A 17533-nucleotide genomic window follows, 5' to 3' on the forward strand; every position below is an offset into this window, starting at 1 on the left:
TAACATCTTACAGCTTTCTGCAGGTTTGAGTACAGAACAGCTGCTGCATGCATCATCTTCTTGACTCAGATGTGTGAAGTAAGTAAGATTTTGACTATACAAAGACAGCAACTCACAGTAGATATTGTGGCTGCTCTATAACAGCCACCCAAAAGGACACAGAATCTGTTACCATTTCTGAATACTATTTGGGAATACTGAGTCCTTCGAAAGACAAGTAATAGTTCTGTAATTGAAAGAAGTAGAAAGAACAAAAGAAAAAGAAACAATCACATGTATTTCACAATAGACCCTCTTCTACCTGGGAAGTCACTCCAGAGCAGCTAATTCCAATTCATCTATCCCAGTACTGGTGAGATCTAAAAAAGCAGTGCTAAGACTGGCAGGGAAGAAGGTCAAAAAGGTTTTCTTGCGAAGTAGGTCCCAGTGCCATGGCTTACGCTCTCAAATACTTCACAGCAACTCCATTCACTCACAGTGCACTAATCCTCCCTTAAAACCTCTTCTTAGATATGTACTCTAAATTTTTATTTTTAAAAAATGGTATTTAAAAATAAGGACTGGAGAAAATAGCATCCCTGACATGGTGAATACACAGTCTTTTACCTAACCTTAGCTTTTTGGCTTTTTAATAAACCACATATACGTCCACATATGTCAGAGCCCACATATATGAACATGGAATATATGTCTGTATGTGGGCTCTGACAGAGTCGTACTGGATGGGAGTTTCATCCGCATGAACCATGGCAGTTTTCTAAAAGGCTTTGTTCTTCTGGCTTTCAAGTCCATTATATTTTTTGCAGTCCTTCTGTAAATTTTAATTTACAACCCAAGTGGCTGTTTCTTTTTATTACTGTGTTAGCCCCCTCTGAACTACATACAAATTGCAATATGCCATGGAGAGGAGAGTTTGCAAAAGCTGCTCATTCTGACCTGTACTGGCATTGAAGGCCATTTTCATGAATCTGCTTTACTAGACCTCTTCTCTAAATTGTAAATTACAGAATCATTTAAGTTGGAAAAGACCTCTAAGATCATAGAGTCCAACCCTTAACACTGCCAAATCCACCACTACACCATGTACCTAAGTGACATATTTACACATCTTTTAAATACCTCCAGGGATGGTGACTCAACTACTTCAAATACTACAAATATTTTTAATAATATATGAGAATACACAAGGATATCAGGGAAGGCAGCCTTCTGCATGTATGGAACTCCAATTCTCTGGATCATCTCCTCTAACTTCAGCTGTCTAAATACTGAGATAGCATTGTCTTACTTCTCCATTTCAATGATAGAAACTGTAATCTCCAAAATATCATTCTTCCCATCCTAAAGAGGCTCTTGAGAAGCAAACTCAACTCCTTAGGTGCATGTTTCTTCCTTATACAGGGAACCTAAAAGCAAACTGCCTCAGTCAGCCATCAAAAGTTAAATATCTGAAGTCAGGGATATCTACTGAGACCAGAGGTCTGCTGCTGTAGATACAAAAGAAAGATATGGGCTATGTCAGGAAGAATGTGATAAGAAGAGAGGAAAAAAACAACAACATAAACTGGGTCAAGAAACTGTTCAGGTATAATTTTAGCAATATCTAAAATTAAGAACACTGCTGTACATACTAGCAGTCTGCAAGACAGCCTCACACACCTCACCATCAAATACTGCCCCACAGAAAGTAACAGAAACGAGCAGATGCCATTAATGTGCCATTCGCACCTAATAAAAGACCTCAACTTGGATTTCTACCCCCCCCCTCCTCCCATACGTGCTCGGGTATTAACACAAATTTCCTAATTAAAGACTTAAAGGAGGCAGCGACGGCCAGGCAAAAACCAAGTTATAGAGGTTTTTCTTCCGCGCGATTCGCCTGGGACCAGAGACGTCAAAGGAGGCTGAAGGGTGGCGGGACCTGGGGGAGAAGGTGGGGCAGAGGAGAGGGAGAGAGGTTGCAGGGGGGACAGAAAGAGGGGGAGGAAGCGGAGTGCAGGGGAAAAGAAGGGAAAAAGGTCAAGTAGAAGAGAGCGAGGTTAGGGGGGACGGAGAGAGGAGGAGGAGGACGGGCGGATTGTAGGGGGACGGAGTGGGGCCGGGGGGACGCAGGCCCCCTTCCCCGCAGCCCGCCCGGCTCCGCGGGCCGCCGAGTCCCCCGCCGTGCGCCGGGGAGATAAGGGGACGAAAGAGCAGCAAAAACAAACAACTCAAAGAGCGAGGGGGGACGGCCGGGAGCAGAGGGACCGGAGCGACGAGGAGACCCCTCTCTCAGCGGGGCGGGGGTCGCGGGCCGCAGCCGCGGCACCGCCACAGCCCCGCCACCCCCGGCCCCCACACGGCCTGCGGGGACTCGGCCCGGCCCCGCTGCCCCCGCCGCCGGCCCTGCCTGGCCCGGCCCCGGCACGCAGAGTGGGGGGCTGCGCCCGCTCCCTCCCGGCCCCTGGCACTCACATCGCCGCTCCCCCGGCAGCGCCGCCACTCCGCTCTGCTCCCCTCGGTTCCCCTGCGCCCGCCGGGCGGGATGGGCGGTGCCGGGAGAGAGAGGGAGGGAGCGCGGCGACGGGAGCCGGGAGGACTCAACCCGCGCTCTCCTCCCCCGCCCTTCCCCACCTCCTGCTCTCGCCCGCTCCTCCTCCTTCACCCCTGGAGAGGCGATCGCTCAGCGGGAGCCGCTCGGACAGGGAGCGGGAGCTGCCGCCGCTCGGTGAGTGCCGCCCGAGTCCCGCGCGCGGGAGGACGGGGACGCTCTGCCCCTTCCCCCGCGGCGGAGCGAGCCGCCGGGAACCGCGGGTTCGAGCCCCGCCGCCGGCAGCGCCCCTTGCCGCGCTGTCCCTGCCCCACCGCGCCCGCGGGAGATGGGAGGTGTGGGGAGCAGAGGGGCGGTGATGGGGTGCGGAGGGGCTGGGGAGGTGGCGGGCCCCGGCCGGCTGGCGGTGCGCGCCCTTGTGTGGCGGCCGGCGGAGCCCCGTCCCGCAGGACGCCCCTGCCAACTTTCTGGGAGTTCTGCGGCGCGTGTCTCGGGAGGGATGTCACTGCGTGACGGCTTCGCCTCCCCCTTCTACCCGCTGCCCCCGGCGCCGCCGCCCTGCCCTCCCTCCCTCCTCCTCGCCCTGCCTGTCTGCCTCCCCGCCCTATCTCCTTCCCTCCCTCCCGGCCGTCGTGGGGCATCCGCGGCGGGGGAGGGGGACGGGGGGTGAGCCAAGGGGCGCCGTCCCGGGGCGGGGGGTACGAGAACGACACGGTCGCGTCCCCGAGACGCTAACCCCAGATCGCCTCCTCCGCTGCTTCCCCCACAAATACAGCTCACCCCGGGCTGGTATTCCACACCACCACCTCCGCCCCCCCGCCCTGTATGACTGATCTCCCCACGGTTCCGCGAAAAAAGTCCTGTTAATTCACCGGCTGCAGCTGGCAGCCTGTTCTCTACAGTCACGCACAGGGGTGGAGGAGAAGCCTGCGGAGTGAGTCATGGCTGTAAGAGGCCCTCCGGTTGTTTATGGCAAAAACAGGGGATGGCTCATTCAACATGTGGGAAACACGGGGAGTAGGGAGTTGCCTCGATCCATAGTACAAGGATAAGGCAGAGATACCTGTACATCCCACCCTCCACCTCAGCTTGCTGTCGAGCTGCCTAGGAAAGGAGGTGGGTAGATAATGTTGCTTTTTCTTGAAGGAGGGCTTGTGGTCAGACTGTCATAGCTAGCTGCAGGAGTTATGCATTTGTCAGCATTTCCATTATAAGTGTAGTTTTTATGTAGTTTACAACTTGGTTATAAAAATATGCACTGGGTTGAAATTTGGTTGACAGCCTCTTCTGCAGAAACATCTAAGCAACTTTTGAAACGGTTCTGTTTAGATGCTGAGTGGAAATACAGGGAAAATACTAGCTTTGTATGTATGTTTCTTTGAACTGTAAAACTTAGCTCCTTACACACATGGACACATTTATAGCTGTTAGTCCAAAACAATTCCTCCCCCCTCCCCGAGTTTGTTAAACTCAGAAGAGTTGAGAGGCTTGGCCTCAGTAGGCATTCATTACTCATTAATTAGGGCAGCAGAGACTCTGAAGACTCCCAAGGTTCCTGTTGCCTTGCATGAGGGCACCCACCTACAGAAGGGATGTGGGGCACCACGAGTCTGCACAACCCTGACCCTCGAGTGCCAGAACAGTTCCAGTGTCTCAGCACTGTGGACAAGAAGCTGAATAACACCTTTCTCCGTGGGATTTTTTTTTTTTTTTTTTTTAACCGTACCCGTTCAGTTGCTGTCTTCTGAGACGGGGAACAAACCCAGTATTTAGGAGCTTTCGTTTGTATACCTCTGTATATGTACGTCTCTGGATCCCGTGAAACATGTCTGCCACCCAGTGGATGTCGCTGACCTCTTTACACTGTTCTTTACATTTACTACCTCTCTGCCCTGCCCATCCCTACCCCGTCGGTGTTAAATTTGCAAAGGAAAGTGCTCAGGAGTTGTAAGAGTGCCAGGCTCATCTGGCTGCCGCGGGCCTGTGCGCAATGATGGTGTCGGTCGTGACGGGCCACGTCCTTCATGGCCAGCTTGGGTGATGAATCAGAGGTGGACCTCCAAGATGTAGCAGCTCTCTGGCTGGGCAGCAGTGAGAAGAAGTAACATAAATGAGGCAAATAATTATATGCAGAGGGAGATGCAGCGTCATGCCTGAGACAGCTGGAGAACTGGATTTTGCCACCCCTGCCTTTGCCAGAGGATTTCAATATAAAGGTTTTCGCCCATGTGCTGTTGGATTTTCTCGGAGCCTGGCCTAAGTCCCTGAGATCTTCTTCACAGTTATGCTGAACTTATCCATCTGGAACAAAAGTGAGCAGTTGTGTGCTGTTGACATATAGAAGATGTTTATAGGTCTGAGCGTGTCTAAAATACAAGTTTTGAGTGTCAGAATTGCTCGCTCAATGTCTATAACTTTTTGCTTTAATCTTTTTGTATCTTAATTTCCCATATTAAAAAAAACATGGATAGCAGTATCCTTTATCTTACAAATCACTGTAGTTATGAGAACCATAAAAGAACCCGAGAGAACAGAAATAATTTCTTCTGGGATTTAAAGTGTGTGGTGATGCTCTAGAGAACAAGGGCAGAAAGAGGAATTTATCTGTTAATTATCGCAAAGCTTCAGTGGGGAAAAAAATGTGACCAGGTCAGTTGCAATTAGAAATTGATCTCCACGTGTATTAGCACTAGGAGACATTCTTAGTTACCATAGACCACTTAATTCTAATAATTCCTAAATTCTCCAGTATTTGTCACGTTTTTAATACTGCGTTCTGTAACTTCCTAGGTTCTACAGCCTTTAGAGTTTGCCAGAGATACACTGAACACATAGCGTTTTCCCTGTTCTTGTTCTAAAAACAGCTCAAGTGTTTCAGCTGGGTTCTTGTAATCACGGTCTGCGTCTTTCTGCACCCCTCACTCAGAGGTAGCCTCTACAGCACATGGAACAAAGTTTAGCCTGAGGCAGACATTCAGCTTGGAAAATTTCAAGCCAAACAGTCAAAGTCTGGCCAAGTTACAAGCAGCTGGAAGCAGCATATTGCATTGGAAGTGTTCAGCAGCTGCCTAATAGGCGATGCTACAAGCTTCACCAATACTGTGTATATGTTTATGTACATGGAAATACACTGCTGAATTACAATATTATTTGATAGGTTACCTGGTCCACTAACTGTCAGGCAGTTGATTCTGATTTTTTTTTTTTTTTTTTTTAACTAGAGAATGGAACCTAAACCTCTTTGGTTAATGGTATGAATGCTTTTCCTTACTCACATTATTCATTATTGTTTTCCTGGCTGAAAAATTGAAAACTTTAAAATGGAGCCTCTGAAATAAATGACAAGCCGGGGCTTACTCATTCTGAATCTTTCAAAATGACTTAACGATTGTTAAAGACCAGTTTACAGTAGAACTAGAGCAAATTGCTTCCCAGTGTTTTGAATTGTAAAAAACCACATCTCCCAAATTCCTAAGCTATTCATCAACTGTTCTATTGTAGCAGACTCACCCTATATTGTGTCCCTGATATATCTATTAACTCTGCAGTGAAGTGTGAGCTTAAAACAATTGTGCCATGGAGTCACTGTGGAATAAATACCACAAACATTGGCAGAGTTGCTTCATAAATCTTTCTTAGTTTAGAGAGGAACTTAGGCGTGCCTTTTTTCTATGGGAGTGCAGCTGTTTCTTGTAGGGTTCCCTGGGGGCTGGATCTTGGTGTAAGGCTGGTTAATATCAATATATTCACAGCTTTTATGATGATACCACATTGTTACCAGTGCATTACGTACAGGTTTGTGCACATGTGGAGCAAGTTATTGGCACGCTGTACTCCAAATAATTTTTTTAAATATTCAGTATCCAGAAGGCATTTTTCATACAGCCACATACAAAGGAACCAGGACTGTGGTAACACCAGCAGGATAGTCAACTGCGTTCAAACTGGTAATTTGAAAGAAGGCATGAGAATTTGTGTGATGAATCGTCTCAACAGGAGTTTTCATTGCAGTGCTGCAACTGCAGTGTGGTCTTTGGCTGTATAGCAATATAAATATTGCACAGAAGTAGGAAAGTACGTGGCATTAGTAAGATCACAGGAATTCCATGTCTGGTTCTGCTGTTCTCACGTGAGGAAGGATGTGAAATATTAGTAAGAGTAAAGTGACAGAAGTGTCACTCCAGAATTTGGAGACCAGTTTTAGATTGTACATCTGAGAGAGGAAATGATGCCTAGATATATCATACACCTGTGTAAGGAAAGTACATGATATTTACTTGACCATCCAGTGTCTGAGAGACGAAGTTAGGTATACTGTTCCTTGAAATAGTAAGTAGCCATGAGGGCAGTAAAGCACTGTAGTGGATTTGCTGTTGCTGTTTTGTTGCTGTTTAAAGTGAGATGGGGTTTCCTTCTCTAAGATGTGCTTTAGCTTGCTTTGGTAGAGGACTTTTCCAGTGTGTGTGTGGAAAGGGAAAGAACTGTGCTCCATTCACCTGCATTCTTCCCTAGATTGAAAAACCAAGATTATTTGCAGTGCCTCCTGTGTATTGTACGTGTTGCTACTTAGGCAAAAATGAGATTAAAATGTCATGCTTCAGAACCTGAATGGTTTTCTCTTGGGTCAGGAGGACTGTTTTTTCTTGGTGCCTAATTTGACTTCTGGGATTATGATTAATTATTGTGTACTTTCCTCCAGAGCTTCAACATCTGGTGGCAGCTGGAGACAGAATATCGGATCCTCGTTTACAGAGTCCCCTCGTATTCCCAGGTTGGTGTTTCATCTTTCTTTGTTCAGGATGCTGACAGTTATATTCAGGGATGAAAAAATTTTCCCTGCCATTACACAAGCAAGGATGTTGCTCACCATTCAGAGGTCAGCTGCTCAGTGCTCTCCCTTAAGCACCTCTCTGTCCTTCAGGCACGCCCCTCCTGCTGCCAGATCTCCTGTGCAAGCGGACAGAGACAGAATGTGTGTGTATGGCTTGGCAGCGTAGTACCCCCGGCAGTCACTAAAACAAACGTTACGATGGTGAAATCATTTTGTAACCTGAAAAATGACTGACTGCTTGAATCAAGTTGAAGCATTACCTGCAATGCTCCTCTTCAGGCATCTTCACAGTAAAGCTGAAGGTTTAATTTGGCCTAGGAATTGCACTTGAGCCTAGATGGCTATGAGATGATGTTCTATAATTCCATAGTCAGTTCTTTTTAATACAACAAACAGACACATTTTTTTCCTCTGGCAGCTGAACTAGAACAAATATACTCTTAAGTGTAGAAGTATTTCTTTCTGTAGAAAATTTATTTTATTGAACCTACTCTAGGGTAAATGGTATCAAAAGTTTGATGTTTAGTATTTAACACAGTGGTTTTGATTTGGGTTTTTGATTCACACTTTAAAATATCCTAGGAATGTTTTAAGGTAACAAATTGCATTTTCTATATAAGATGAGTTTACTGCAAGTTTTCTTGTTGAGGAAAACCGGAAGATGAGGAGATCAAGTTCTTGTAAATCAGGATATTGAAAACATGAGTGTTTCTGCTGACTTGGAAATGCACAAGCACTAAAGCACTGCTCTCAAACATGATTTTAAATACACTTTCCTTATCTGCCCTACTGAGATGTGCATGTTTGAGAAAATAAAGACAGTACAGCCTTCAAGGGTTTGGCCCATATGCCTGTTGCTACATGTATTTGAGTTAATGATAATGCACTATTGATTTCTGGGACATACGGGATCCAACTTGATAAAAAAGTACAAATCAGATTGGATCATTTCAGTCTTGAAGGGCTGTAGTTAGGTTATTTAATAAATTTCTTCTCAAAAAATGGCAAAAACAAAGAACCAACAGTAAGTTTTGAATTCTATTTTGATGTTTCAGTAGTTGCATAAAACTTGATTTGATATGGAGGTGATAATGAGTATTGCCACAACAAGTGTGTTTTGAAAGTGAGTCATGAATTGTAGTTTGCCACTTTGTGACATCTTACTGTGTTTGTAGTATTTAGTGAGTTTGAGTTCCTTCCTGGCTGTGAGGTGAAACAACGTTTGAGGCTGAGATTAAAGTTTGCAGGATTCTTAAGTGGCCAACATCCATTTTAGGGGCATATCAAATTTGAGCATAATATTCTTAAATGGTTGAGCTATATAGCTTACTGTTCATATGCGTAATAGCACAAATTGTGTGTGTGTGTTTGTGTGTATGTGACATTTATGCACCCAGACAACCAAATTAACAAAGGCTGGAAATAGTAGTAAGACTGTTTTGTTTGTCAGGTTTGGTTTTCTCCTTCATCACTGCCAAATGTAACTATAATCAGTATAGTCAAGAGTTAGTTTTTATTGAGTGTATTACTCTGTACCTGCTGTGTGTGTACAAACTTTCCATGTGGTCCCTAACCCAGCGCACCTGTGACCAGTGAAGATGTAATTTTGCCACTCCCCAGAATTAATTTAATTGCTTTTGGAGTGTGTTTGGGATCTTTGAGAAGGGGGCATGAGCTGGTGGTGAAGCAGTGGAACTGCTGGTGGAAAGTTGTAGGGTTCTGCAACTTGCTGCGGACTTTCAGAGACCTTTTTCAGGCAAGGGTGGAATTGAACAGCATCTGTTCTGTGCTGTTTAATTTTGTTAAGAGGAGAAGTTCAAGGAGAAATAACAGTCTGTTGTTTTCAAGGTCTGACATTTATCAAGAGAATTACAGCAGATATGTTTGTTTTGAGGGAAACTGAAAGAGCGGACTTTGTCACCAGTTTAAACTGCTGAAGAGGTTAGCAGTTTATGCTACCCTGTGTCATGGGATTTGGTATTTTTTAAGATAAGTGACCGGAGAAGTGGTATTGCGGGGAAGAGAACAACGAGACTAGTCAGAAAAAGGATAGTGACAGTAGTTAGTGTTCGTATACTGCTGTAGGAATACTGACTGATCCAACTTTCTTGCTTTTGAATCCAACATCCAATTATGTTGTAATAATAATGTGTTGTCTAAGGAACAATGAATCTCTAGAGCATAGTCCATAGCTGTGATGGTTGCCTATCTTCTTCATCACTCCCCAGCAGCTTGTCATTCCTTTTCTACCTGTGTTTACTGCCCCCTAACCTGCCAGCTGAACACAGGAACCCTTCTGTTTCTGCCAAAATTAATTTGCTTAACTTACCTGGTTAAAATAGTAGATTTATTTTACTCAAAATGGACTGAGGAGCATAGGTGGCAAAGCTGTGAGAGGTTCTGGTGACTGTACCGAGAAGCTGCTGGGGGAAGGATTGAGGAAATTAGTGCTGTTTTAGTGGAGGTGTTAGAAATGAGATGTGTCTGGAATTTGTAGAACTGTAAGGCTTTTTCCAGCCTTGTGCTGGCAGACTTGTGCCAGCATTTTACTTTTATGTTTCCTTCTGGTAAAGGGAAATTATACCACCATGTAATTTTGTGCAGAGAATAGGTCCCCCAGCACCTGCTTACCTCCACTGACGTTGTGCTGAGCTCTTTTCTTACATATTTGCATATCCATGTGCTCTGTGCATCTGTCCTTCACTGGATGACTTTTCAAGCGAAATCTTCAGCTTGAGCCACCGAAAACAAACCTAAAGGGGTTTTTTTTAGGTTTTCCTACTTAAATTAATTTTATGGATTAACAGCTTTGGTCTTTAGGATTTGTAAAAATATTATGAAGAATTTTTCAAATTCAGCTTTCAACTGTTACCATTACAATCATTACTGATGTAATATTTTAATGAATGAATGAACTGGCTTCTGACCATAAATATACTAGAGCTATGATGGTTAGAAACAGAAATATACTTTTATATTCTTTGCAAATGACCTTTTCTGAAAATTTTCCAGGACACATCTGTTGATGCTAAATGGTTTCCTTTACTTTATTGATACTTCTATCATTATTATGCTCTTTTGGGAGGGGAGTGGGTTAGTGCCTACAGAATAACGTTGAGTTTAATTCATCACCCACAGTGAGAAATTTGCATTCCTCTCATCCAACTTAGTGGACATTTGTTTACTGAAGGATTTTTTGGTGAACTTTTTAAAAACAAAGTGTTACCTTTTACTAAATGCAATGAAAATGGACTCAAATCCAATGCTGCAAACAACAGACTCAAATCTGAACACTGCTACCAAATAACATTGAAGAGCAGTTATCTGTATTCACAGCTTAAATTTTTTTTGCCTTGTTCTTTGAACATTGTGTTAGCATGATGTAGTTTTGAGGAGATGAAGAGCAAAAATTGTCGACAGGCATTTTTTTCACCTAATTAATGATCAGATTTTCTAAGTGAACAGTAGCCATCAGTGAAGCACTGAGTTTTTCCAGCTGGATGTGACCAAGAACTCAAGCTCAAGATCTTCCAATTCCTTTAAGTCTGGGCTTACTTTGCTGTGCTTTACAAACAAGGAAGAAGGTACAGAAAGCCCCGAGCAACTCTGTGGGGAGTCACATGCTGTTATTAGCTGGGGGTTGGTGCCAGTGATCAGATCCAAGCAGAAAGTGATGGGGAAAGTGAGGCAATATGGCCCCATCAGGGATGTGGGAAAAAAGAGTATATCAATTAGTAGCCTGCCACCAGCTCTGTTTTATCTCTGCAGTGATTTTTTTTCCAGAGGATTTCAAGTCTTTGGGTGTTTAATAAAAGTGAAAGTAAATGGATGACGAGTAGTCATCTTCTCGGGTCTTGTGCAAGCACAGCTAGCAGAAGTGTGTTTCTGCTCTGCTTAGTCAGAGAAATTGTGTGGATGGACAGGTGTTCAAAGTCAGTGATTCTACCCCTCTGTGAGATCCCACCTAGAGTACTGGGGTGACATCCAGCTCTGGGGTCCTCAGCAAAAGAAAGACATGGACCTGTTAGAACCGGTCCAGAGGAGGGTCACAAAAAAGATCGGAGGGCTGAAGCGCCTCTCCTACAAAGACAGGTTGAGAGAGCTGAGAGAAGAGAAAGCTCCAAGGAGATCTTTTCATGCCTTCCCGGTACCTTAAGGGGGATGAGGGAGACGGGTTCTTTATGTGGGCAGACAGTGGCAGGACAAGGGGCAGTGGTTTTAAAATGAAAGAGTGTCAACACAACTGCTGAATAATTATATGCTGTTTTCCCCATTCCTCTGTTTTGTTTTGTCAGTGTAGATTAACACTTCTGTGCTGTATTAACTCTGACCTGCAGATCTTCAGATCTTCAGCCTTTTCTTTTCTGCCTATAAATGTGGGTTGTTCCTTGGGCATTTGTACCCAAAACGTGGTGTTCTCTCCTTTGTTTTCTCCCTGTATGGTATCCAGCTGCCATTTCACCAAAAATGCGAATATGCATTTTCTGATGATGCAGGTAGCATTTTTCCTGTTTGCTATCTGGTGTTGGTAGTTGGCATTTAATGCTACAAGTGATTTTTTCAATGTGCTGTGTAATTTTGCTGCAAAATTCCTATACCTACAGATCTGACTTTTGCCTCAGTGGTGCACAAATGATATGCTTGTGTAGCTTTGAAAACATTCACTGGATAATGTAATATACTTGACAAGAAAGGGGAAATTTAGTTTATTTTAGTATGTAAGGGAAGTTAGTATATTTTCAGAAAGTAAGTAGAAATAGTGTATCTAACACTGTTGTAATCACCTGGAACCACAGGATACCTTGGATAGATTGTTTGGGATCTTCTGGGGAATTGACAGCCTGCTGCATGCCAAGTAAGGATTAACAATAAAAGAATTAAAGGGGGCTTGTTTAGGGCAGGGGATTTCCATTTTCTCCTAAAATGGAGTAGCAGGGAGTAAGCTGCTCCTAGCTTGTGCAAAGCAGCAAGGGATCATATCCTAAAACCAGCAGGCCCGAGGATCAGGGCAATTAGTGGAAAAAAACCAAAAAAGTAATTTTTTTTGCTCTTTCTCCTTCCTGAGTGAGATCATTGACCGCTGTCTTAAGGAAAGTTGTTTTAATTATTTTTATTCTGAATATTGAAATTAAAATAGTTTGATGTTACTCTTCAGTTACTCACACAGGAAGACTTCTTTGACCACAGTCACAAGTGGTATATTTTTGTCTCATATGCAAAACTTGAAAACATTTCTAATGCATCTTGCTAGAATGGGGAAGCGTTAAAAGAAAAAGTTCAAGAAATAAAATCAGTTATAGAGAAGCTGTGGATGAAACACTCTGAATTTAGACTGCCATCCTAGAATGTGAGCACTCCCTCAAATTAGGTATCTGTCCGTTGGTGGTAGAGGGATTTGAAATCAGTCCACTCTAGTGGGATGTTTTCCAGAGCAGACATATCTTTAAAGCTGATGGACCCTCAGTATATGCAGGACAAAACTGATTATAGGGTTAAACATTTATAATGAAATGCTAAGTGGAAAATATTAAACTGAAATAATAAACATAAAGGTATTTATAGTACTTTGAATGGAGTCTCCATGACAGGATACTTGAGGAGAATACCGAGCTCCTTCCATTAATAACAGCATGTTCTCTGTTAGTAGAGAGCAGGAGGAAAATCACATCTGTGAAACCCTGCCTGCCATAATGCCTTCTTGTTCTCTTAGCCTCTGGTTCCCAGTTTTGGTTTCAGGCTACCTGAACCACAAAACTAAGATGATTCCCAGGAGGCTATTGGAAAACACGTCATAGTAGCACCAATTCTCTGGAACCAAATCTCCTTGCCTGTGTTCAGTGAAGTCTTCTAGGATATGTTTGACTACTGTTCCTCACTTTTATGGGCAAGTGACAATAGCAGAGGTGATGGCTTGCTTTCTTGGACTGACCTACAGGATTGTAATCTTACTGGATTTGCTGGTAGGACTGCTTGTCTGGCTGAAGATGAGCTTAGAGATGGAAGCTGCTGTTTGTGCGACTCAAAATGTAACTGAGAGATCAAAATGTTGTCCTTCCAGCAGCCAGTTCACCTTCCCTGCAGTGCCAACCTCCCCACTCCTCCTCCTCCTTTGGTCTTTATTTTTAACTCTCTTCTCCATGATTCATGTATTCACCAATTGGTTAATGTAGCATGTATTTGAATAGGTAAACCTGCTACTTAAAGTATTATTTCCTGAACAAGCAAGCAACCGGCTTGTGTTTCTAGCTAACTGTTCTTTAATAGCCAGGTCTCTACCTGAATGAGTTGCAAGGAAAAATCGATTCATTTACATGAGCTTACTTTTTTGCACAATTTATTTTCTTTCTGCTGACTCTTCAAATTACCACTTTTATCTTTTTCCATTAATTAGAGCAACTGGAAGAGCAGTAATAAACATGCTTTCCTTCTCTTTGTGTTCACATCCTGAGCAGTGCAGAAAAATACCCTGTTTCATTCTTGTAAGCATCTAAAATATTTGTGGAACTCTAGCTCAACATTTTTCTAAAAATGATGTTTATCTGGATTTCCTTTAATTCCATGTACTTGGTCTGCAACCATACAGGGAGTCAGCACAAGTGTGTGCAGTAGCCAGTGTGGCCTGCATAGGGTGGTGGGATTGAAAGGATAACAAAAATGGGAATAGAAGCAAACAGTTTTTCATCTGACTGGAACAGTGGAAAACCTTGCAGCAACCATCCCAACATGTGCAAATACTGGAAGCTCCTTTTGTTATTGTCTAAAACACAAATGTGAATAAATAATTCCCTGGTACTTCTTTAAGATATCAACAGTAATTTCCTGTAGCATGGCTGACTTTCTGGGACTGCGCAGCCTCCGCAACCTAACTGGTCTTTAAAAGAAAAGTATTAAAAAAAAAAAAAAAAAAAGGCAGCTGCAGAAGTGCAGCTTTGGGTCCAGAACTGTCTAGCTAAGGGCGGTGCCTGGCTGTTCTCTCTCAGGAGAGGGTTTGATGGGGAACATTACGATCCCTCCCCCCTTCCCTCTCCTCTCGCTCTGTATAAAGGCCAAACAATAACAGCAACACTAACACCACCGTGCTCTAACTTTGGCGTGTCTGTGTGCTTTTCTCTGGGTGTACCAAATACTTTATCTGTGATTAATAGCATGTCTTGCATAGAAACTTCTACAAATCTCAGGTTCATTCTTGATTTTTATGCTGATAAATACAGACATTAAAAAATCCAGTGTGAACACTGTTGGTTTTTTTCCTCTTCTTCCCAGTATCTGTTTATTATTCATGAATGTGTTGCAACATCCAAAAATGTAATGAGTGACTCACAGAATGAGAAGAGGAAAAAATACAGTTATAGCTTTTTAATGAGGCTTCCTCAGTAAGCTACAAAGTGTCCCAGTTAAGAAACCACTGACTATATAAAACCCACCCAATACTTGGTTTTATCTTCCTTCTGGGTGTATTTGCAACATAGTGTCACTTGGTATACATGTCTCTTCATTCATATGCCTGATTTTTTTTTTTTTTTTGGTCTTGTATCAGGGATTTCAACATTCCGACATCAAAAAGAAAAACCACAGAACAACATGTTTACAAATGGTTCTGGATTTTTGTGTGTGTGTAAGAAAGGAAAAGAGCAAAAGCTAAGTGTATGACTACTGGTGTAGTATCATCTCTAATAGTTTCAAATTGAGCTTAGGTTCTTAAAAACTATCCTTTCAAGGACTCCAGAGCAAATAAAACCATCGTGTTAATGCAACACAGCTATACACAGAAGGACTATACTAGTGGGGGATCTGAAGCTTGTGGGATGATGTTCAGTACTGTTCTACTTCAAGAATCAAAACTGACTTTCTTTATGGAAAGGTTGTTTCTTACTCTTGGAAAATCTAAACTTTTCTTTCATTCATGTGTTTTTGTATTTTAGCAGTATGTATCAAAATTACTTCATGCCTTGTATCCCCTCACCTTTGTGTCTTTCTTGCACAATAGTGGGAAATCCGTATTTGTTTAAAAGCTTTTTTTTCAGTGCAAATCTATAGAAATAGATAGGCAACCAAATACTTGTCTTTCATACCAGCTGTACACTCAAGTGATCATTTCCTTTGTAAAGTTAAGGATCTAGAGTAATCTTACTGCAGTCAGGCTTGCATTGCCTTGTATGTTATTGTATATTATTTTAAAGGAATTTTCAGGGCTGGCACATGTACTGCATGAGAATTCGAGATAAAACCATGGTATTGCTATGGCCTTGCTGGTTCTCTTGGGATATTCAGTAATTATTACTATACAAGAATGAGTTCATTTTAGCTTTGTTTTGTTGCAAGTGTGTTATAGTGAAGTGCTCTGTACATAAAATAGTGTTGCCTTTACAGTGCAAAGCTATACTTGGACCTTAATTAGAGCAATACTATCTTCTGCCTTGTTTCAGAAATGGTTTCTGCCTTTTCAAGCACCCTTTTCGAGGGTCTTCTAGATTAAAAACATAAATTCAGATAGACTTACCCATGTAGATTTCTCTGTTTCCTTCTGATTAGTTGCCTTATTTGTTGTAGGGTCCATGCTGTAGAAGAGTCGAGAAGCGATAGTCAAAGATGTAAGGAATGTTGGCCTTTTTGTTGGCCAGATTCGTGACTCTGAATGAAGAACTGGAGAGTAGCAAATTATTAGTGAGTTGGATTTCAGGATACAGGAGTCTTAATTGTCTGTCTGACTATGGTTAATGATAACATTAGGTGAGGCATGATGATTTCTCCTGTCTGTCACCTGAGAAGAATGGGTAACATTGCATGTATTTTGCAAATATTTGCAGACCATCGTTTAATTATTTTTGTTTCATGATTTTTGTGGGGTCTAAAACTCACTGGGAGAAGAAATATAGGATATAAATTTGTCTTGTCTTTATTTTAATTTCTTAGCTTGACTTGCCTTAGAGCTGTGGGTTTACAAGTGTGACTTCTGTCATACGTACTGGCAAGGTTATTTATAGGATGTTAAGTGACTTCCAGTGCACTTTCCAAAAACAAACAGGGAAGTAGCATGCAGAGGGAAGGCAGAACAAGAGCTAGCTCAGGTCAGAAAGCCGTGGGTTAAGCAGCACCTCTGTCCCTTCTCTCTGTCTGGAGCATCCCCCGAGTAATGTGCTTTTTTGGGGGGGGGTTTTTTTGGTGGTTATTGTGCAACCATGTGAGTCTTACGGGTGAAAATTTACCTGAGTTGTGGCCCAGTCTAATAGTTCAGTACCACTCACAGATGGAGGTCCCATGTCCTTTGCTGGCAATGCTCATCGTAATCTGAGCTGGTTCAAGAGCAGCCAGTGTTTCCCATCCACCCCAGTCAGCTTTCTGCTGAATGGATTTTTGCAGTTCTTTCCCTCTAAAGCTTGCTTGTCAGTAGAAAGGAGAATATACCCACATGTTAAACCATTCTCAGAAATACCAAGGAGCATTACTTCTCAGCAGAGGCAAACCTATAACAAAAGGAGGAAGGAAGGAACTTGAAAGAGCAAGGAAAAGTGGCTATATAAGTAGATTTTCCTAGAGGCTTGTCATCACTGGGATGTGACCTAGGAATACCTTAGAGATGATCTAAGAAGAGTTTTTGCAAGGCTGTACAAGGTCAGGGGTTTGTAGCTGTGTGGGATGTTGATGTGCAGCCACCTTGCCGAATCTGCCCCCACTAGGAAACACTGGAGGCAAAGGTCAAAGCATATAATAGATGAGGTTAAAGTTGCCTGGTGCTTGGTAGTGAATCCATTTAATTTTAGACAACCTCTTTTGCCCCTTCTGGTACCAAGGCATAATTTCTGGAGGCTTGTGCAACCACAGACTTAAGAAACACTTTCATGTATATTTGAAAGAAGATGACATTTACTATCTGAAGGATTCCAATTAAGCACAGAATGGCCAGGATACTTTCTCTCTCAACTTTTGAAAAGTGTGGTGGCCTTTTCATATACACTTTGTTTGCTACCACCTTTCCTTTCCTACAATTCAACTCAAGTTCAGAAGACCAGCACAGTGAAAAAGTAAACTGCTTACTCTCAAATTCACTGTGCTCTACTTTCAGCCTATACTCAGCATGCACTAAAACAACACTGAACCATACCTTTAAATTGCAAATTAAGAACTGATAGCTGCATGGGCTGCGCTCCAGGTACCTGGAACCCGGAGTTCCA

At 43.0% G+C, this 17533-nt stretch overlaps 1 protein-coding gene and 1 long non-coding RNA gene across 2 annotated transcripts in view; one reads left to right on the forward strand and one right to left on the reverse strand.

Moving 5' to 3' along the window:
* Positions 1-2552, reverse strand: part of WBP4 (WW domain binding protein 4) — a 23484-nt gene extending 20932 nt beyond the window's left edge. The window contains exon 1 of the mRNA XM_027888857.1: positions 2455-2552. Coding sequence (XP_027744658.1) covers positions 2455-2456 — 2 coding nt within the window. The 5' untranslated portion in view covers positions 2457-2552. The remainder of the gene's footprint in view (positions 1-2454) is intronic.
* LOC114059879 lies at positions 2478-17308 on the forward strand. The gene is made up of 3 exons (XR_003571758.1): positions 2478-2707; positions 7230-7301; positions 17153-17308. It is a non-coding gene; the product is annotated as an uncharacterized LOC114059879 (long non-coding RNA).
* Positions 17309-17533: the final 225 nt, after the last annotated feature.

The sequence above is a fragment of the Empidonax traillii genome, unplaced genomic scaffold, assembly GCF_003031625.1.
Source record: "Empidonax traillii isolate 1590-97213 ecotype Southwest subspecies unplaced genomic scaffold, ASM303162v1 scaffold247:size2371522, whole genome shotgun sequence".
Lineage (NCBI taxonomy): Eukaryota > Metazoa > Chordata > Aves > Passeriformes > Tyrannidae > Empidonax > Empidonax traillii.